Consider the following 24,434-nt stretch of genomic DNA (forward strand, 5'->3'; position numbering starts at 1 on the left):
AAGGTGCCTTTAATGAAATTCCAATGAAGGACTTTCTACTACAAGGGGTGTATGAAAAGTTTTGAGCCTTCAAGGCTTGAACCTTTATCAAAAGACTTGTACTATGTTTTTTTTTTTCTTTGAGACTCAAGACTTTTCATATACCCATCGTATGCCATTCTTGCTTAGATGTGTATCCTACAAAAGTATGTAATGGTTTAGTTACATACTTTTGTAGGGTACATATCTAAAAGACGAATAGTATTGACTGTGACTTCAAAATTTCGGCAAGCTATGTTCGATGATGGCTTAGCTCGCCAAAACTTCGAAATCACTGTAAGTACTATTGTGATGAAATAATAATAAATACTCTTTTCTCCTCTCGGCATAAGGCCCGAAATTTTTTGGGAGGGGCCAGTCGATTAGATCGACCCCAGTACGCAACTGGTACTTAATTTATTGGCCCTGAAAGGATGAAAGGCAAAGTCAACCTTGGCAGAATTTGAACTCAGAATGTAAAGACAGACGAAATATTGCAAAGCATGTCGCCCGGTGTGCTAACGTTTCTGCCAGCTCGCCGCTTTGGTTAAATAATAATACTGTGGAAATAAACCTGACAAATAGGCTAATAATGATAATAATAAAGCTAAAGTGAAGATCAAATAAATAGTGTGTGTGTTTCATTGGTTAAAGATGACCATCCCCAAATACAACTATACATACATATATACACAGTTTCCATTTACCAAATTCATTTACAAGGCTTTGGTGGATCCAGCGTTATAGCAGAAAATAGTATCCCAATGTACCACGCATTGGAATTGAATTTAAACCATGTGATTGGGAAGCGATCTTCAACTCAACTTGTTCTGTCTCTTTCTCTTTCTCTCTCTCTCCCTCTCCTCCTCTCCCCTTCTCTCTCTTTCACCAATATTTACACTGAATACCCTGCTCTCTCATCCTCACGCTTCACTACAGGCATCTACCCTCGCTCATTGTACAAGACTCCTCTCAACCACGCTCTCTTTCACAGCACTATAGGTCAGTACACTCTACTGTAGTCCACAGCACACGCACTCTACAATGCAACAATCCACACCAATACAATACACTACCGGCACTAACATTTCATCCTACCTCGTTTGCTTTACCCAAAGACTAATTCCCGACTCTCTATATCAGTTATTTTATCGTTTCATCAACTTACTGCTTTACCGCACTGCTATAATCCTTCTACCATCTCTATCTATCTATCTATCTGTCTGTATATCTCTCCCACTTTATATCTCTCTCACCCTCGCTCTGTGTGCCACTGTTCTTATTCACATCTACTCTCTCATTTACTTTCATGGGAAAGTGAACATTACCAAATATTTGATACACCCTCTCTCTCAGCCACCCTTACATCTAGTACCATTGACACAGGAATTGAGCAGACAATCTGCGGTGGTAAAACGATAGTTGCTTTCTCTACGTTGCTTTGCCTTACTTTCCTTCACCGTCACAGTATAGGAATGTGTGTGCATGTCTATGTGAGTGTGTGTGTGTGTGTGAGTGAATGTGTGTGTGTGTATGAGTGAATGAGAGAGAGATATCTAGTGAGTAAATGTGTGCAAGTGTATCTATGTGAAGGTGGATTTGTAAGGGTGTGTCTTTGGGTGTACGTTTGGAAACTTAAAGATTTCGTGCATCTATCTATCTATCTATCTATCTATCTATCTATCTACAAACATACACACACACAGACATATATATATATATATATATATATATATATATATATATAAATATATATATGCGTGTGTATATATTCATACGTATATATATATATATATATATATATATATATATATATATATATATATATATATATATATATATATATATATACATGTATGTATATATATGTATATATATATATATATATATATATATATATATATATATATATATATATATATATATATATGTATGTATATATATGTATATATATATATATATATATATATATATATATCTATATATATATATATATATATATATATATATATATATATATATATGTACATGTATACATACATGTGTATACATGTGTATACATGTGTATACATGTGTATACATGTGTATGTATATAACATATTAATGCGTACATACGCATATGCTTACATATATACATACATACATAGCCGAGAAAGACAGCGAGATATAGAATGAGTAGTAGAAAGACAAAAAAAAAAAAGAAAATGTCAAGAAAAAAAATGAAGAAAAAATATTACAACAAATGAAGAATTTAAAAAATAACAGACTAACATAAAAAGAAAAATATAAAGCAACATATATGAAGTAACTGACGAGCATCAGGGCATTAATTAGCAAAATGTAAAAAACCTGTGAAAATACTGTAACAATTTCTATGAGACGAAATATTAAACAGCTACGGAACGTTACCTTCACCATTGCTTGTTTACTTAGAAAACAGAACGAAGCACGGCTGATCACCCTGATGTGTCTGCATTTTCAGACGAACAATTCAACTACTTTTTCGGTCACTTCGTGGAAAGAGGAAGGATATTAACTAGACATACATACACACACACACACACACACACACACACATACATACATACATACATACGCACATGAAAATATACCATACTACGCATACATATGTATGTATATGGGTGTGCGTATATATGTAGGCATGTGTGTGTACACACACACGCACATATATACATATATATATATATATATATATACATATATATATATATATTCATATAGACATATATAGATATAGATATAGATATATACATATATATCTATATTTATATCTATCTATCTATGTATATAGATGTATGTGTGTATATATATATATATATATATATATATATATATATATATATATATATATATATATATATATTCCCACATAAGCATATGCATATTTAGGTGAATTAAGATATGCTTTCTAGAGCCCATGTGTCTCTGCTACAATTGCATGCGTATGTGTGTATTTTATGTTCAGAAATTGTTTAGCTGTCGAATGAGGGAGCTTTCAATACATTGAGTAAAGTATATGATTTATCTAAGATATATTATTTTCTCTCAAATCAAACTTTAATCCTTTTCTTCTTTGGCTATCGCCGAGCAAACACGCGTAACTACTTCGTCCCTTTCAAGTTCGTGCCTCACAGCGTTCATACACAAATAATTTTTCTCGTCTGGCCGTAAAGCCTTTTCTGTTTGTTTTCCTGTCTTGTTTTTTGTCCGCCACTACATTCCTCCATGGCAAGATTTAATTTGTGTATACAAATTTAATTTGCGGTCCATGGGAAGAGCTGTTTTAACGATGCGTCCTGCCCAGCTCTTCGAAACGCCGGTGTTAAAACAGGGGTAGCTGATGAAGTAGAATGTTCTCTATGTGGCTTGTGTATTTTCTCGTCTACGTTTTGTTTGCAACGTCCTGTACCCAGATATGCAGCTATACATGCAGGTGGATGTCGGTACGCACATACCTGTACGTATATATGCATATACTCATTTACTATTTGTTTATATATATATATATATATATATATATATATATATATATATATATATATATATATATATATATATATATATATAATACAAAGAATATATATACATGTATACACACATATATGTACATACTCACATCTACATGTGTATATACATGCATATCAGGGTACAGGACGTTGGAACAATAAACTACAGACAACGGAACGAACACATAGGAAAACGGAAAGCCACTTGGAATATCCTTTCATCAGCTGTCTCTATTCTATCTAGACGTTTCGAAGACAAGACAGAACGTACTCTAGAATAGTCTCTTCCTGAGTAGTGGATCAACCCACTACACAGAGGATTCCAAGGTGGCAAACGCAAACCAAGACAGGAAAAAATGGACAGTGAAAACAACATTCAAAAGCCGTACGGCCAAACGCAAATCTGAGGTAGAACGCTAGTAGTTCGTCTTGCCTTCACAGCGGCTGGAGTGAAAAGAAAGTTGCCCACAGGTCACACGAGAGCAGAGAGGATGGTGGAGGGAGGAAGTGGAACAAGGAGGAAGGGACAGAAGCAATGAAGTAGAGGCCAGAACAGAGGGGTAGATAGGAAGATAGAGGAAGACAGATAGATAAATAGATAGAGAGGATGGTGGAGGGAGGAAGTGGAACAAGGAGGAAGGGACAGAAGGGTATAGCAGTGAAGTAGAGGCCAGGACAGAGGTATAGATAGAAAGATGGAGGAAGACAGATAGATAAATAGATAGAAAGATAGATAGATAGATAGACAGATAGATAGATAGATAAATAGATAGAAAGATAGTCACGTCAGAATAATAGTAGACTTACTTGCAAAAATGGACGTGTGCGTTCAATAATGTAATAATACAAAGAATATATATACATGTATACACACATATATGTACATACTCACATCTACATGTGTATATACATGCATATCAGGGTACAGGACGTTGGAACAATAAACTACAGACAACGGAACGAACACATAGGAAAACGGAAAGCCACTTGGAATATCCCTTCATCAGCTGTCTCTATTCTATCTAGACGTTTCGAAGACAAGACAGAACGTACTCTAGAATAGTCTCTTCCTGAGTAGTGGATCAACCCACTACACAGAGGATTCCAAGGTGGCAAACGCAAACCAAGACAGGAAAAAATGGACAGTGAAAACAACATTATATATATATATAAACAAATAGTAAATGAGTATATGCATATATACGTACAGGTATGTGCGTACCGACATCCACCTGCATGTATAGCTGCATATCTGGGTACAGGACATTGCAAACAAAACGTAGACGAGAAAATACACAAGCCACATAGAGAACATTATATATATATATATATATATATATATATATATATGCATATACGTATGTATGTGCATGTGTGCGTGTGTGTGTTTGAGAGAGAGAGAGAGAGAGAGAGAGAGAGAGAGAGAGAAAGAGAATCATCTGTTATGGGCACCGGAACTCCTTTATCACGTGATTTCATTCCACTGGAAGCCATGAGTGGGAGGTATCCGGTCACCGCATACCAGACACATTCCCACACATACGTATATGTCTGTGCATGTGTGTATATGTGCATGTGCGCGTGCGCTGTTTGTTTTGGTGAGTCAGAGAATAAAAGCCATGCCAATGACCGTTTTGTAGGAACTCTGAGATTTTATTTTATATATTTTTTAAATAATTGGACTGTAGTCATGCTGTGACACCACTCCCAAGGCTTTGATAGATCATATAAACATCCCATGTCCATCTCTACGTATACGTGTATACATACATATATATATATATATATATATATATATATATATATATATATATATATATATATCAAAACTCCCACCCCAAAAATGAAGAACACACAAAAGAACCCCCAACAAAGCGAGGACGTGGTACATGTATATTATTAGCAGATACCCAGGGAAAGGAAAAAAAGATGGTCTGACGTTTCGAGCAGAGCTCTTCTTCAGAAACAGAGGAAAGTCCAATAAAAAAAGAAGACGGAGGAAGAAAATCGCCAACGATTCACATGTGGTTACATTTTGAAATGACATATATATATATGCATACTGTTTCCACGAGAATAGCTACTTAACAGCACTGGAGGTGCGGCTGCTATCTTAGTTTCGGAGCGAAGGCAATACTACTGATTAGTTTTAATGGGTGCATTAAAATCGAAACTTTCGTTTATTTAAATTAGCACGGACTTTTGTCATAGTTCTTCTTAAATTCATGTTTGTATTAGAGCATGTTTAGTGATTAACTAATTCATTTAGACAAATTGAGATATGTGAAACTACGTTATCTCGTCCAGCCCATGTAGCATTCTTGTGTCCAATGACTGGTTCTGAAAAGGATTAGTGGGTCCCGATGCGCCCCTCTTTTTTACACATCATGTTGCTGATTTGGAGAGAGAGAAAGAGAGGGAGAGAGAGAGAAAGAGAGGGAGAGAGAGAGAGAGGAAGAGAGAGAGAGAGAGAGAGAGAGAGAGAGAGAGAGAGAGAGAGAGAGAGAGAGAGAGAAAGTGAACACACACACACACGTTTCCGTCTTCCAAATCCACTCGTAAGTCTTTGGTCAATCCGAGAGTATAGTAGAAGGTAAGTGCCAAGGTGCCACGTAGTGGGACTGAATCCGAAACCATATGGTTGGAAAGCAAGCTTCTTATTACTCATCCATGCCTGCGCCTAGTCTATGTATAGATTCTCTCTGAGCTGTTACGGTCATGATGATTTATTTATAATTTTGCTGTTGTTTTTTTTTAACCCAGGGCAGCCCTTTAGTTTGCGGTCTGCCTCCTATATGGACTCATACAACAGATCCAAAAGAGCTGCTCCACAAAAGCGTCACAGAGGCGTACCAACACCACCTCTCCGGTCCTAACTACGCTACTGGTTTAGTTTAGCCCCAAGACTGATCAAGGAGAACAGAGCTATGAGAAAAGAGATTCAAATTCAAACTATAACGCTTTCTTCAGTTATCATCTATGGCGATATTTCTTTTTATCTGTCGTTTATCTTAGGCGACATTTATCAGAATGTGTTCTTTCAAACGCACGCGCGCAGTGCTCACTCACACAATGCGATCCTGGATATCCAGGACCGTAAAATAGGTGACTGTGTAGTAAAAAGTTTGCTTCACAACCACATTGCTCCCAGTTCAGTCTCACCGCATGGAAACTTGGACATGTGCCTTCCAGTGTAGCCCCGGGGCGACCAACGCCTTGTGAATGGATTTGGTAGACGGAAGCAGAAAGAATCCCGTCATGCTGTGTGTGTGTATGTATGTGTCCCACACCGCTTGAGAGCCGATGTTAGTGTGTTTACGTCCCCGTAGCCTAGCGGTTCGACAAAAGAGCCCGATAGCATAAATACGAAGTTAAAACAGAATACTGATTACAATTCGAATAACTTTCTTCAAAGCGGAGCCCCAGTATGGCCGCAATATAATGACTGAAGCAAATAGACGCTATATAGTACCGATTAATATTTAGTGAAACAGAAGTTTGTCCCCATCTTTAAAAAATTAGAAGCAACGGTGTTGTGTCTTTATCGTTTGGTCCTGATAAGTCTAAGGTTTTGCACGAAGTTTCAGCTATAACAGGAAATATGAAGTTTAGTGACGTTTATGCTTCTCTCAACGGTATTAAAGATATAGGTAGAGGGGAGAAATTGTTTAAATAAGGTCGGTAATTGAAACCAGATGATGGTGGACTCGACGCTTCGTTGTTGAATACTTAAGTAACTTCCAATGTATTTAAGTATCTTTTATTGTAGAATCGACTGCCAGATATTAAAAAGCAGTCTACAGTAATCGTGTGTACACTTGCATATACACACATTCAACGCAGCTCAACATAAGCGTACATGATTATGTATGTATAGATATGCGTATCGAATTCTGCGTGTGCGTATACGTGTTTGTGTGTGCATACATGCGTTAATACAATACACGTACATATACAAATGTATTTCGGTATGGTTTCCGCGAAGGTGCGTATCAGTGTGTGTTTGTGTGTGTGCATGAGGGCTGAAGAGCATTCCTATGTCATCATGTATTTCGTTGCTAAGCCATGTATGAAAGTCCGACTTTTACCCAACTTGTATTTTAGTTAGAAGTCATTATAGGTACAAGCATGGCTGTGTAGCAAGAAGCTTTCTTTCCAACCATATGCTTCCGGGTTCAGTCTCACTGCGTGGCACCTTGGGTAAGTGTCTTCTAATATTGCTTCGGGTCCATGAAAAGCTTGCGAGTGGATTTGGTAGACGGAATCTGAAAGAAACGTGTCGTATACACACACAACACACATATGTGTGTGTGAGTGTATATGTATGTGTCCGTGTCGCACTACTGCTTGGCAACCGGTGTTGGTGTATTTACGCCCCCATAACTTAGCGATTCGGCAACAGGATTCAATAGAACAAGTTCCAGGCTTTAAAGGAAATAAATATTAGGATCGAGTCATTTTACTGAAAATTCTTCAAGGCTTGTGCCCTAGCATAGCCACAGTCTAATGAATGAAACAAGCAAAAGATAACGATAATAAATTTGATGTGGAACACATGCAGCTATTTTAAAGTAGCTGCCGATACCAGTACCTCAGGTTGCTAGAGAATTGAACGTCAAGTTTGACTGTAGACTAAATAATAAAGCAAAACGATCTGCGAAGAGAACGAGAAAAAAGTACAAAGCAGATCAAAAGCGTGTATAACTAAAACGCCTGTCATAGTGGTTAGAGCGCCAGATAGGATGCTTTACGGTAATCATCTCGGCTCATTATAGTTTGAATTCTCACCGAGGTGAACTTTTACAGTTCATCCTTTAAGGGATCGATTGATTCTTTTCTTTCTTTTACTTTACTTTCTGTCTTTGTATATATATATATATATATATATATATATATATATATCCTTCTGAATGAAATTGGCTGTGGTGAGAAGTGGAAAGAGATGGGTTTCACCAAGTCAAAAAGTCGTAAAGACACGCCATTTTGTCACAGCTGAGCTCCTATGATTCCATCAAGGAATCAAAGCCAAAGGCTACAAACATACATACATACACACACACACACACACACACACACACACACACCCACACACCCACACACCCACACACACACACACATTATGAATATACATATATATTTATGTTGTATCCTCGATCGTCTGTTTAACTTGCTGTTTAAACAGTCAATCGTCTTTTCTTTTCTGTTTTACTTTCTATTCGTCAGTGTTCTTTCGTCGTCATTCGCAACATTTTCAGTGAATACTGCTGAAAATGTTGCGAATGGTAGCGAGAAAAAATAAGCAAAAAAAAACAAAAAAAACAAAAAACAAAAAAAAACGACTGACTGTTTAATGAACAAGTTAAACAAAAGATTGATTAGTTAAATAGATAGATATTTAACTAATTGACTAATAATAAAGGAGCGGGGTTGAACCGGTATGTATGCCACTAATATTGGCATAATGACTCTCCCAAAACACAAAATTTGTTTCAACATAGGAACTGACATAAAGAACTTTACTAGCCAAATATAAAATGAAGTAACATATATAGTTAAATATATATAAACATATGTGTGTGTGTGTGTGTGTGTGTGTGTGTGTGTGTGTGTGTGTGTGTGTGTGTGTGTACACTACACACACGGATTAAACGAATACAGGCATGTGTTTATAAATGGATTTATGTAAACACACTGGGGTGTGCGTATGAAACATTTGTCTAGCTTATGTTTTAGTCCCAAAATATAAAACTGCTATTTAAGCTATTTGCCATTTTTCGGAATAGTTTATACTAGCCGTCTGTAGATTGTGATGTCTGTTCTTTATTAATTTGACCTTGAAGTGTTGTTCTATAGTAACTAGCCATGTTCATAAAACCTTCTATGGCTAGCAAAATACTATAAATTCAGTAGTTGCTGTTGTTATTGTTTAAGTTCGTTTTGGCGCTGATACTCTTTTCCTAGAGCAGAACCTATATAAAAGTTTCACTTGGAGCATTACTCCGACTCAGAAAGCAAAGGTGGGAGGTTGGCCGGTGTGTTTATATGCTAGGATATCTTCCTCTGTAACCTCACGTTTCTGTTGAATTTGTGGTGAATGGATTCCGAAAGTAGTCCCATACCGCCTAACCAAATTTCTCTCAGAGGCTCTGTTGCATTATCTTTTCTTTTTCTTTACTCTTTTTTTTTTTATATCAACCAAATTTAAAGAAATTTATCTATTAAACTATTAAGAAACATTATCTAACAAAACATATTTTAAATATATCTACAAAGAAAAAATATTAATTCATCTTTAATCAACCATTAACCTTAAACAATTTATTACAACCTATATATGAAACTTATCTCCCAATATTTAAACTAAAACAAAATTACTAACCATAATTAATTTTAACTAACATTGAAATGTGACAATAAATAAACTAGTTACCATATAAATCGAATAGCATTTCACTACCATTTACCCTTAAAATAATAACTATACCATGTTAAGTATATGTATAAAAGCAAATGTATATATAAGGCATTATTACTATTAAAAACAGTAATAATGAGATGGCTAGGAAAACTTCTACCTAAACAGGTATAATATGAAATATTTGAATAAAAGAAGGGTAAAAATACCACTTGCCAAAGATGAAAGTGAAAGCTTCAAAAAATACCAACACTACGATAAATACACACACGAGCAATGAAATGAACATTTTAAAAAATAAGCCTACTTTCATGATGGAATTTGAAGATAGTTTACATACCTCAATATCAATTGATTTCATGCTGTGCATGAGAAAACGTGCTTTGCAATCATCAGTTGGAGATAGTAACATCTATTTCTAAAATATTCATTACGTTAACTCGTATGCGTTTCTAACTTTAAACGTCCCGCTCTGTTTAAAGAGAAAACTATCGTAAACAATAAAAAAGCAAATATATAAAAGCATTATTACTGTTAAAAACAGTAATAATGAGGTGGCTAGCAAGACTTCTACTTAAGCAGGTATAATATGAAATATTTGAATAAAAGATGGGTAAAAATACCGCTTGCCAAAGATGAAAGCGAAAGCTTCAAAAAACACCAATACCACGATAAATATTGGTAGTTTTTGAAGCTTTCGATTTCATCTTTGGCAAGCGGTTGCATTTTGCCATAGGTCGCAACGGTACACGGAATCAATGTCTTGTCTTATGAAAATCATCATTGCCTAGCTTAACAATATCTAATGGTTAACACTTTGTTACTTCCAGAGTTTGTTTCATTTAGAGTTGATTTTTTTCGTTTGTTTGTTATTAGCATTAAAGTTTTCTTAATTAATCTCGTCTGTCTTGTGGAACTGGAATTATTGATAGGATTGTAGGTCTATCAACTAAAGTTCTTGACTTCTGTCTGTATAGCTTTGAATTCTGTATTATTCTTTTTACTATAAAGCTCCTTATAGATATGAGTAGTTGAGTGGTTTTATGCATGTATAACTTGAAATAATACATACATACATACATACATACATACATACTCCATGAACAGTTTCAATGCAATGTCTGTCAAAAAAACCTGCAAGTCACGTGGAGAATTGGAGCGGCACTTGAACATTCATAGTAAACAAGTGGAAAATAGAGCTTATGCTGAAATGAGACATTGCTGCAGTATATGTGGTCAGCTGTTCAAATCCCTTTCAAGACACAAAAGTCATTTAAGATCTAACACGAGGAAAGAGCAATTATAAGTACAAGAAGAGGTACAAGAAAAATTATAGATACAAAAAGATCTGCAAGGAGCAGACAGTTGCCTTAATTTGAAATATTATGTTAAAGTATATCTTTTTAAAATTGTGGTTACGAAAAGCGGGATTGTTTTGATCGGCTTCATTTCTGTTCGCAATCGTTTCAGAGAACCACTTCTCCCTTCCTCTGTCCAGAAGGAGTATACATGATGGTGCATATCTATTTATAATGGACGCAAATCAATACTTAGCTAAACTGCTCTATCTAATTTGCATTACAGCGTATTCGTTGACAAATTAATTAATAACGTAAACAGAGCGTTTATAATATAATTTCAAATGTAAGGTATGCTACGAATGCAGTGTCATGCAATTAGACTTACCAATTTAACTGAATTCGAGTTTGCATTTCTTGAAACTAACTAGAAGCTATTTCGTTCACTATGGGTTGTTTCTTATCTGATGAGATTCCAAACAAAATTGAAACTAATCTGGACAATGCCATTTCTGGAAGTAATGATAAAAACATTTGCTTACAAACATTTGCATTTGGCAGTGAGGCTGAAAATTTAATTGCATTATTAAAGTCTATTTTTTACATTACATTAATCAATATCTGTACGCGTGTGTTTTTAAGAAACTCGCTTTACGATCAAGTCGTTTTGAATTCAGTCTTCTATTGTAGCCCTGGGCCTACCGATATCTTATCAGTGAACATGATAGGTGGAAACTATGTGTGTGCAAACGCACACGTGTCGTTGTGTCTTTGCTTCTGTTCCTTTGATTGTCCTCTCACCCCTTCGCTGGACAATTGGTGTTGTTTTGTTTAAGACTCCATAACTTAGCAGTTCGGCAAAAGACCGGATAGACTAAGTACCAGACTTTAAAAATAAGTATTGAGGTCGATCTGTTCAAATAAAAGTACTGAAGCAAAAGAAAATAATAAACACCCATAGACACATATTTATCTTCACAAGTATGTATGTATATGCGCGCACACACACGCACACACACATATATACGCACATACACATACGCAAACACTCACACATACACACACACATACACACACTCACATACACACACATCAAAGGTGGCCATAGGTTCCTAAATGCCACAATACAATTTGTCAATTTGAACTCTCACCACGATATGATTTTGCAGGTGGAGAATAACGCAATCGAGTTGTCAGTTTTCAACAAACAATTCATGAATAATTTTAATATTTTTGACGAGTAAAACTGCTGCTCAATTTATGTTAATGCCATGTCATCTTCAAATTATTCCATTTTGTAAAATCTTGTTTGAATAGTTACGTGCTTGACAAATTTAGCATTTAATTTTTCCAGTGTCAGTGTCGCATTCGACATAAATCAAACGCGCACGTGCAAACAACGAGAGTACCTCTCCGTGATCACTCGACCAGCTACAGAGTTTTCAGCCAATCCACCCATAGATATGTCGGTGCAGAAGGGATTTGTGATGAAGGATCCAAAAACTCAGTCTTCACGCTCGTTTTCATTACTCTTTGTGTACTTAAAAATCTATTTATTTAATCTATCAAATTCGCCATCAGCATATGTTGAACAATAGTAAATCACGATATGCCCATTCGATTGTAAGTTCAGTGACTTAGTTCGGCCATAATAGAGGTACATATTCTTGATATCTGAAAAAAAAAAAACAGCACGTTCCGTCTGTCAGTCACAAAGCAGCCTCACCATACATTAACAAAAGGTCATTCGCACGAGTCTTGCACCCTTTACTTTCCATCTTTCACACGTTTAGTGTCAGACTGCTATATGAACTGAACAAAAATCTTCGGTGTAAGCAGTTATCCACACTACAAACTTTTGTATTTTCTTCTAATGTGTCGCAGTTGTGTAATTGCGTAACATTTGAATAAAACCGCCCAGTAAGTATATACTAACTTGTATTATCTTTTGTCAGTTCATTTCAATATTTCCAAATATTATCTATTTGTTACACCCCGCTGTGTAGCAGAACTGACACCTGCTCCTCAAGGAAAGAATCCATATTAAGTATGTCGCAACGAAGACTAAGTGGTAGAAGTTCCTCAAGTGGTTCAGTCAGAGCTGCACTGCAGTTCTTTCAGGCAATATATAGGACCTATAATGCTCAGGGTAACTCAACCATTCACAAATACTATGTGGTACTTACTCAGCATTGCAACACCTGCAAGATCACTCTCTGAACCGCAACGTATGATTTCGTGCACCATCCAGCTCTCAAGCTATTCTGCTTGTCCTTTTGGCCCTTTGTCAAACGCACCTCCACTAACTTTTCAGAATTCTCTCGCCGTCATTTCTTAACATGATGAGTATATGAACAATAACCGTACGAAGAAATTGTCTGCCTATACTGCACGCTTTTCATTCATTTCTACAGTGCACAGAACTGGAAAATTTCCTCCAAACCAGTCGCCTCCCAACCTACCAATTTGCGCACATTATATATATACATATATATAATATCAAATGTGAAGAAAACTTTTGATATATTTTCACCTGGAGAATTTCTTTGTGATAGTGGAAAATTAACATTCGGAGAGGCTGTTAAGCTTGTAATTAAGTGCTGTCCATATTTAAGGGGAAATAGTGTGGTTGATGTATTTTTCTCAGTTGAGAGTGACAAGATCGTCATATCTTCATTAGAGGATTGCTTCAATGCTTCTCTTCCTGGGATTAGTACAGATATGGTGTGTGATTTCTGGGTTGCGAGCGGATGAAGCGTGATTGAGAAGTCTGAAAGAATTAATATCTATATCCTCTTTATGTGAGTGGGTACTTTTCGTCGTGTTGGCAAGTATAGAAAGAACAAAACGGAAACAAAATTGAGACTTGAAGCATTCCTGTCAGCGCTTTGTAGAAGCATGCTTCAATAACACTATCTTATAGAAAGCTACCGATACAGATGAGAGTAATATAACATATATTTAGATCGTTTTTATTGTAGCTTTGAGTGCCTGACACTGTTGAGAACCTTACTAATGTTCATGCTTACAACTATACTTTAGTCAGTTTTCTCGGAGGCAGGAGCCCACAGATGAGCAGCATAAAAGAAAAGACAAAAAAAAAAAAAAGAAAAAAGAAATTATACATCAATTGCGCTGCCACCTACTTCAATGTGAGCAGCACTTGATTACCGTTCTGGCACTCTCCAGATGTTAAGTTTCAATATCACTGAGAAATTTTCCCGCTGAAGGTACAACTTTAAATATAGTTAAGACTGCATGCCAAAACTAAGCCGTACTCGTCAGAATAAAAAAAAAAAATATTTCAACGCTCCAAGAAATACTCATACGCTATGTATATTCATATACTTAATATATGTAATCATGTGTATATGTGCACGCCTCTCTCTCTCTCTCTCTCTCTCTCTCTCTCTCTCTCTCTCTCTCTATATATATATATATATATATATATATATATATATATATATATATTTATGTATTTGTGCATATATTGGCGTATATCTATCTATCTATCTATCTATCTATCTATCTATCTATCTATCTATCTATCTATATATATATATATATATATATATATATATTCGTATATACATGTGTGCGTGTGAATGTATATATGTGTGTGTGCATGTATACACAGGTATGTATATATATATATATATATATATATATATATATATATGTATATGTGTGTGGTATTTTACGTGAATTATATATATATATAGTAACCAATATGAATAAATTTGCATATGAATGCAAGTAAAAAAGAAAAAAAATGTCTCTGTTGGACCCTTTTTAATGCTAATATGATATCATTTTTCCATGGCATTTTGTACAGATGTTTGTTGCATGCGTGGAACATTGCACCGAAATTACGTGGTTCAATTGTTCTCGTACGATACTATGTAAACATATTAATCTTGCTTTAAAAACAAATAAACACATTCTGTTCTCCATTAGAAGCTTATTATCTTGTGTCGCTAGCCACAGTCTGAGCAGAATTAAAATCCTTTACGCGTTTCTGATACACATATACAAATACCCACGCGCGCGCGCGCGTGGGTATGTTGCTATTATTATTATTATTGTTGTTGTTGCTGTTGTTGTTATTATTATTATTATTATTATTATTATTATTATTATTATTATTATGAATTTGTTGACAGTAACTTGGCAGTGTCACTGGTAACTTACGTCGTCAGGCTGCTGGTGGTCGCAAGTCTGGTGTCGCCCAATTGTCAGCGAGCCTTCGAAGTTACTGTTAAAATTATTAACATTTGACATCATGGTTACATTCCATATTAATAAGAATTTCTTTCATCTATCTGTCTATCTATTTGACTGTCTGTCTGTTTGTTTCTATCTCTCTCTATATATATTTCTCTCTCTCTCTCTCCCTCTCTCTCTCTCTCTCTCTCTCTCTCTCTCTCTCTCTCTCTCTCTATATATATATATATATATATATATATATGTATATATATATATATATGTATATATATATATATATATATATATATATATATATATATATATATATATATCCATACATTTGTACACACACTCACGCACATGCATGCATACATACATACATACATACATACATACATACATGCATACATAAATGCATGCATACATACATACATACAATAGAATAGTGCGATCAGAAAAACGTTGGTACATCAAGCATCAAGCATGTACACGGCTTGTATAGATGACATAAAGCGGATGAACCTTCGATAGAACCTATAATGCTCAGGGTAACTCAACCATTCACAAATACTGGGTGGTACTTACTCAGCATTGCAACACCTGCAAGACCACTCTCTGAACCGCGACGTATGATTTCGTGCACCATCCAGCTCTCAAGCTATTCTGCTTATCCTTTTGGCCCTTTGCCAAACGCACCTCCAGTAACTTTTCAGAATTCTCTCTTGCCGTCATTTCTTAACATGATGAGTATATGAACAATAAACGTACGAAGAAATTGTTTGCCTAAGTTTATTAACCAACGTATGTTATACATCTTCGTCCTATTTCGAAAGTGATGGAAATTTCGATAAGATGATTGTAACTATTCAACTCACGGTTTAGTATCGAAGATTGCCAATTATGCTATCGTAAATTGATAAAGGTAGCGAATGAAGGTAGATTCGTAATTCGTACCATGTATGCAGTACGCTTCTCCATTACCTACACCTATTAGTTTATAATCCCATACACACACGCACACAGCAGCAACAAACACAGCTCCATTATCAAATTGTAAACAAATAGCAAGGTTTAGATATTGTAATTCGCAATGGCAATTAACGCAAACGCATCAATCGAGAAAGATTCTACACGGTTGCTTGACCTGTTAGCATAACAATAGCAGTCAAAATGCTTTGATATCACTTTAGGCAGTCAAAGGCCTACCCGTTCTAACCGATATGGCTGAAGTAACAAGAGCGCGATACCTGACTACCCATGACTGCTGGTGCTACAACCAGGTCACCTTAACAGCACTTTAGGCGTTTGGGCAAATCAAAGAACTAGGCTCTGTAATATATATATATATATATATATATAACGTGAGAGAGTTAGGGGTTGGGGGTACAACCCACTATATATATATATATATATATATATATATATATATATATATATATATATATATATATATATATATATATATATATATATATTCGTGTGTGTGTGTGTGTGTGTGTGTGTGTGTGTGTGTGTATATGTATATATTTAAAAAAACAGCAAGTCACAAACACAGATCAGTATTGACTCCCTAGACGTGTAAGGTCTCCGAGTAAATGTGCAGTGTGCCCATGTCTTACGACGGCACTGCCTATAACATCCTGTTGCACACTGAATTCACCACGCCATTAGTACCCATCTATTGCCAGGTATATATATTCTTCGACTGCGATGTATTCCTACTGTTCGTGCAAATCTCCGCCTTTACAAAAAAAGCTTCTCGGGATATAATTGTCTTATTTGTTCCCGTGTTGAAGGATTTTTGTTGTCTTTTTCTTTTTCTTCTTTTTTTTTGTAAAGGAAATATAAGGAAGAAAATTAAACAGCGATAAATTGTGTCCTAGAAAAAACAAAAATCAGAAGTGTTTTTTGAGTGTTAAATAGTTATTTTGGTAATAAATAGATGGAATTGGTAAGCAAGAATAAAACATCTGGTAATCTATCCAATCATAATAATAACAATCAGGAAAATAACCATCGCCGCTGCCACCCCAGTAGCAACAGCAACAATAACAACAACCATGGTAGTGGTGGTGGTGGTGGTGATGATGATGGTGATGATGATGATGATGATGAATTCGCCGAATATTTTACTTGTAACGTGCTAATTGATTCAACGAAAAGAACTAATAACCATATGGTAATCTATTCGAGGAAGTCTGTTTCTATTTCTTTTTTTCTAATCTTTGTCTTTCGTTAAGACTGAAGAGGCGGAATATTGCCCATAGCCGATCCAAACGGTGGGAATGCATCGCCCGCCGAGGGAGATATCTGTCTTGGATTGCCGTAACTGATGTAGAGTGGTATTTGAGGCAGATTGTACTGCTATATCGAGAAGTCAACTTAACCGAGTAGAAGTACCATTGTTGGTTCCTACAGAATGTCTGATAAAAATAATTGTTCAAGGTGTAGATGTAGGACAAGATTTATATAAATTGTACTGTTTGTCATCAATAATAATTGGGGACACTTTAATATTTCTACGGCTTACATGTCTGCTAGACCAGTACGAACAGTAATGTTTTGTTTATTACTCTGTGTAACAAATTTTGCTTTTTGTCTTTGGTCAGTAAGTGGTATTTTCTCTTTGTTACTATTTAGAAGTCAAAGGAAATGGCTACTATTCCTTTCGAACTTTGCTTTTGTGACTGGACATCAATGTTTTGAAACTGACATATTTTCCATTACATTTCAGACAGACTCAGTGCTGAATTGCTGAAGCAGATATATCGTTATAGCAAATATTCTCCTCAATAACACAGATTTGCTTGACCTTAAGCACTTGAGCCCGTCCCTTAGTGGCTGACAATATGTGCATCTCTTATCGCGAGCAGAAGGGTGGTAGCATCATAGCCATGTGTTGAGAGGGAGTTTTGGGGTTTGAATAGAAACAATAAAAGCGAAGTTTGAAGGAAATATTAACCATTTTTCATACTTCTAGATTTAAGTAGATAGAAAATAACAGTTGCTACCCAAGGACAAAGAACGTGTTACACAGTGTTATTGAAAATTTCAGACACGGTAATAATTTGGGACACTTTCGTATTTCTATGGCTTAAATGTCTGCTAATATAGATCTGTACGAGCAGTAATTTTTTGTTTATTATCATTGGTAAGTTGAGACACGATAACATCTAAATAGCTCAAATATGAACAATTCAAGGAATTATATATTCTTATTAATGTATACTTACTATAAATAACAAGATGGGGCATTATAGTATATGTATAGCTGAAATTGAGCAGAACTTTAAACTTTCATAAGTTCTTGATAAAGAAGGTGATTGAAGAGACGTTCACAGATATGGTAATATTTTTTTTTTAGATATAGAATATTTAGGGCTGAAATATTGCAATATTTGTTTCTACAACAGTAAGATTTAATTTAGGGAGATTTGGCTGCTATTTCTATTAGGCCAAGTGGATGAGTAGAGTAGTCAGTGTATTCGGACCTGGAGCATTACTCCGGCTCAGAAAGCAAAGGTGGGAGGTTGGCGGGTGTGTTTACATGCTATGATATCTTCCTCTGTAACCCGCAAATACTGCCGGCAAAGTTTCACCGAATTTCGTATCGTGTCTCAGAAGCTTTCAAGTTTCTCTGTTAAAAAAGAAAAGAGAAAAAAAAGACAAAACAGTATACCGATTTTCTATATAGCAGGGAAAGGCTTTTATTAAACTGCATTGAAAAGTTCCTACCCCACCATAAATGTCTTTTTGAAAATCTATATACCGAAAACCAAAAAGACCAAAATATTTAGATAACGTCCCCTTCCCACAAGATGTAAGCACTCTAGAAGATCCGTTTAGGATTTGTTCTGTTTATGAAACTGAAAGCGTTTTCCATTTTAAAAATATTTCACATATCAAACCGTTACAAATTCTTTTTTCACCAACATCACAATAAAAATTCCTTTTTTCTGTTTTCAGAAAGATATTACCGTTTACTGTAAAAAGTCGCCAGAGTTTAGCGGTCACCTGTAAGTAACAGTTTTATCATACATTAAACATTCATTGACCACCCATTTAAGATAAGAATATTAGATGCCACTTATTTTACATTGTTTGTTTGCTTAATTATTTGCCTGCTTCAGTGTACGTTCAGGTATCTCAGGAGTACCGAAGCAAGCAATTCCGATTTTGTATAAATTATAACAAATTAAAGGAAAATGTGTTAACATGTGTGTGTGTGTGTGGGGGGGGGAGGCACCTTGACACCTCGGCAGTTATTTGCTTGAAGGAAACTATATATATGTGTTTGTCTTAGCTCCTCGCAATAATTATAAGCGAATGTTACCCTTATCCAAAAGTTGCCATTCATTTGTAATTGTCCATGGTAAAAAAAAATTCCCGACGCTTATGGCTTTCGTGTTTAAAGGACTGATGAAAATATTACCTTGCTTGGAAAAGGAGAGAAGCTGATATCAGTATCAGCATCCAGCTGTAGAAAATTTGATCTAAATTTCGTCTAACCTAAACAAGTATAGGAAAGTAGATATTAAAATTAAACAGTGATGTATGTAAGATGTGATTAAGTGAACATAACTACTATTTCTGGCAAGTCAAACTACCCTATAAAAACTCTTTTGAAAATAACTGGAATTGTTTTTATCATTGTTCTTTTGTCTTAACATTGGACGATGTTCAAGTATTATATGAGATTAGATCTTACTCAAGTATATTACATGTATTTTCTTTACTGGCTACGGAAGAATAAATGACAAAATCAAACACAGCGGGGTTTGAATTCACAATATAATAACAATAACTTAATACCGCAAGCTAATGTCAAACACGAAATATTGTTTCTAATAGAAATCAAGAAGAGAATAACATTGGATAACGTTTGACACAATAGACGCCCTTTCAAACACTACCATTGTTTTTAACAAGAAGCCTAAATTAGGGATAGAATCTGAGACTTGTAGGAGGACAAGAAAAAATAATTTTTTGAACGGAAACTTTGCTGAAATGTTTGCAGGAGAGTAGTTACCGTTGAAGGTACCTCACGGCCTTGCGAGGCTGTTAAACTTGATGGTGAACTTAATCTAGTATCTTCTAAATCGAACGGTCCATTCGACGGACATTTCCGCCTGTAATGCTTCCGTCACGATACATTCCTGGGTTAGCAAAATGCTATAGAACAGGATACCTGCTCATGATACCACATAGTGAAATCGAAACCGAATCCTTATAATAAAAAGTGGCCTTCTTAACTACAGAACCACATCTGAATGAAAAATGACGGTTGGAATGCTCTTCATCATAGATCTGCTGGACGAAGTCGACTTAGAATTAATTAACAGCAACAACAACTTACAGTGAAAGAAAAAATGTCTTGTCTGGTAAAAAGAAAATTGCTGAACAACTGAATCAAAGTGAGATTTTGATCCTCACTACACCATTTATTAACACAGTATAAATGAATGATCCCTTAAAATGTATTCATTTAACCTCTTTGTCATGGGATGCAAACCGATCGACGCGACCACCGAGAAATTTCAACCATTCTTCAATTTACCGTCTATAAAACTGGCCAAGCACATCGGATAATTTTGTTCGAGATCACACTGCAGGAAAAATATCTTTATCAGGGCATTAAGTGTTTCACACGATCTTGCAAGTGCTTTGTGCGTCATTTCCTCCTTATATATATATCAGTTGTTGGTAGTCTACTGTCACCAGACACAAACCTAACAAGTAACCTTCCTTATTCAGTGAAAGAGATAAATAAATTCAGCAGTGAAAATAAGCAAAACAGTGATATTGTTGTTGCTAATTTGTCAGTCGGTGAACTGTGGTACATAGGTAAGAGAGTGTGGTACATATATGAACCTGAGTGAAAGGTACCTGTCCTTCTTAAATGTAGTAGACATCCTGTCTAAATCAAAATATATAATTATTGAGCATACACATATACACACAATTGTACACACACACACTTATATATATATATATATGTGTGTGTGTGTGTGTGTGTGTATGTATGGGATTATACACACATAGTATATATCTATATATACATGTAAATAAATCTATATATGCATGAGACAGCGTTTAATGTCACGTTAATAACTAAATATATTTTCATTTATTGATTTAACATGTGTTTATGTGAGTGGGGAACACACATCCATGTGTATGCGTGTGCATATATATATATATATATATATATATATATATATATATATATATATATATATATATATATATATATATATATATAAATATATATATATATACACATGCATACACACACACATACACACATATATACATATATACATATATATACATGCAAATGATAATGTGCAAATATACATACACACATAGTGAACTACACCAACCACCGGAAGCTTCCCAAACACTTTTGTGCGTGTGTGTCTGAAAAAGGCTCATCATTGGCTGAATTAATGCTGACGTATGAAAGTATTAACAGGAAATACTGGCAGTAGCGACGGTGGGTTAATATCAAAACTGGTGTATAACAACATAAGTGGCGGCTGTGTCGCTTATTCTTTTATTTTGATTTGCTATATAAATGATTACCAATTGCTGTATGTTAATAAAATAACATAAATCCCATGCATATTTATGTGTGTGTTTATGTGCACATATGCATGTGTTCCTACGTGTGTGAAGTTAAGGCGATATCTATGAGCAAAAACTAAAAATTAACTAAAAAAATTTAAGTAGCTAAGCTGAATTGAATCGGTAATACTGATGTCGACTTATTGGCAGATTTTCAAGACTGACCAGTCTTACGTTCGTTAGACTTCAAATTTTTGATCTAGGAGTAGCATCTATACGCATGGGTCTTACTTGTGGTTGAGTGTATTGGATGCGATGTGGTAGGAATGAGTTTTGTTAGAGAATATGAAAGGTTTACAATGTTTCAGAACTCTAAAAGTCCTATGTCGACACGAAGAAACAAAAATAATAAAATGGTTTAAGTTTGGAGAAGAGGACTTTATAGGGTTCTGTAAAAGTAGAGCTGATATAGCTACTTAAATATGACTTGGCGGAGGACTTAGTAAAATTGTAGGGTGGATTGGTTTCTTTCAAAAACTAGAAGTGCAACGATATTGAAGTAACATATTTCTACTTGGGTGCCAGAATGAATCTATGTGGTGCTTAAATCTTATTTTGAATCGATTTGCCATTAAACCTATGTAAGAGTGGGAAGAATTGATGTTAACGGTGTCTCAGTATATAATATATATTTTACTAGGTAGTTGTCTTCGATTGGACATATATTGGTATTTCTATATTTGCATTTGGGTATTCACTTAATTATATGTATGTTCTTATGCGGGTGCATGTGTGTTAATATTTAAGTATCCGAATATATGAAGTATTGAATGTTCAAGTGTGGAGGTGTAATCGATGTCGTGGGCCTGTAAAAGAAGTAACTCAGGAGGACAATATGATCATTGACAGAAGAGAAGGAGTGGAAAGTAGAAGTATAATAAACCTATATACAAACATCAATATGCGTTATTAATTCCCTTCGCATATTATGTATTTATGTCATTCATACCTGCAGAGGTATACACTCGAGTAAATACGTTCATATAAACAGATATGATTATATACATTGTTTCTGTGTGTTTCTGTGTATGATTATACACCGCGGTGTCATGTCACTTCCGCTCGCCGGACGTTCCTTGGAGCATCTGGCTGTGTTCGGTGTGGCTTTGTACAGAGGCCATCCGGCCTCCTTCCTCTATCGTCAACTGGAAGTTATTTTGTCTCTTCGTTCTACAGTCCCTCATGGTCTCAATTCTTCACTCCTATTCATCTAAACCCACCTCCACAAACGTTTACACACACCACACATCTTTCATATTCTACTGCCTTGCCTTTCTCTACACCATTTGTTCATTACCCAAGCTACCGACACCATTATGCCCATACAGCATGCGCATAAAATACACCAGCACAAACACACACACGCACCCCCACCCCCACACACTTATACACACACACTAGCACCCACACTCCTTACTTTCTTCCCCACACGTACAGTAACATGTATATAACCAAGCACCTACACCTCCCAACACCACTTAGTTTCTTTGTCACCCCTATTCCACGCGAGACATCCATCCAGGTTGACCCGCATACAGTCCTCTACAGCACACACATACATCAAATAGCCTCACACTCAGATACAAGGGCCCTTACACCAATTACATGCGCATACGTACAGAATATGCACTCACATATTAAATTCATATACACACACTTTATCCAAGAGCCCCTTACAAACACATCGGCTGAAAAATATAGATACGTACATTCGGTCACATATATAAATTTACATACGCATGTTCCCATGCATACACATAAACACACTCACATAATCTTTATACCCACACACATATGTTCGCTGGCTCAAAAACACACCGATCGCGCTCGCTCACACACACATATGCACACGCACCCGTTATCCTCTCAATTCACCATGTAGCACCGTTAATTCAGTCACGTTTTTACTCCCCATTCATTTCTATAGAAGAAAATAGGCTCGAAACGTCAAACACATCTCCCGTTTTTCCTTGTTTATTTTTCTTTCACCTAACTGTTTTTTTTTTGTTTATTTTTGGACCATACACACACACACACACACACATGAATATATATGTGTGTATACATATATATCCGTTGAATTTTTTTCTCTTTCTATTGGCATACTTCTGTATGTGTGTATAGGCACACACAAACACACACACACGTGTATGTGAGTGTGCATGTATAGACACATACACATACACACACACACACACACACACACACACTCACACACACACGTGTGTGTGTATGTATATATGTACACGGATGCGTGCGTACACATATATACACCCAAGCTTGCACATTCATATTATCAGAATAAACTAAAATATGACTACAAAAAAAAAAGTTGGAGTAGAG

General features: G+C 35.6%; 1 protein-coding gene and 1 long non-coding RNA gene across 3 annotated transcripts in view; one reads left to right on the top strand and one right to left on the bottom strand.

The window, feature by feature from the left end:
• The window catches only part of LOC149136504 (uncharacterized), a 119,926-nt gene extending 117,293 nt beyond the window's left edge, over nt 1-2,633 (bottom strand). For both annotated transcript variants that reach the window (XR_016241011.1, XR_016241010.1), the window contains exon 1: nt 2,428-2,633. This is a non-coding gene — a long non-coding RNA (uncharacterized LOC149136504). The remainder of the gene's footprint in view (nt 1-2,427) is intronic.
• The window catches only part of LOC106874079 (stAR-related lipid transfer protein 5), a 201,980-nt gene that overhangs the window by 86,414 nt on the left and 91,132 nt on the right, over nt 1-24,434 (top strand). Inside the window, exon 2 of the mRNA XM_014921673.3 lies at nt 19,431-19,480. Coding sequence (XP_014777159.1) covers nt 19,431-19,480 — 50 coding nt within the window. The remainder of the gene's footprint in view (nt 1-19,430; nt 19,481-24,434) is intronic.

This window comes from Octopus bimaculoides, chromosome 3, assembly GCF_046866305.1.
Source record: "Octopus bimaculoides isolate indiv1 chromosome 3, ASM4686630v1, whole genome shotgun sequence".
Lineage (NCBI taxonomy): Eukaryota > Metazoa > Mollusca > Cephalopoda > Octopoda > Octopodidae > Octopus > Octopus bimaculoides.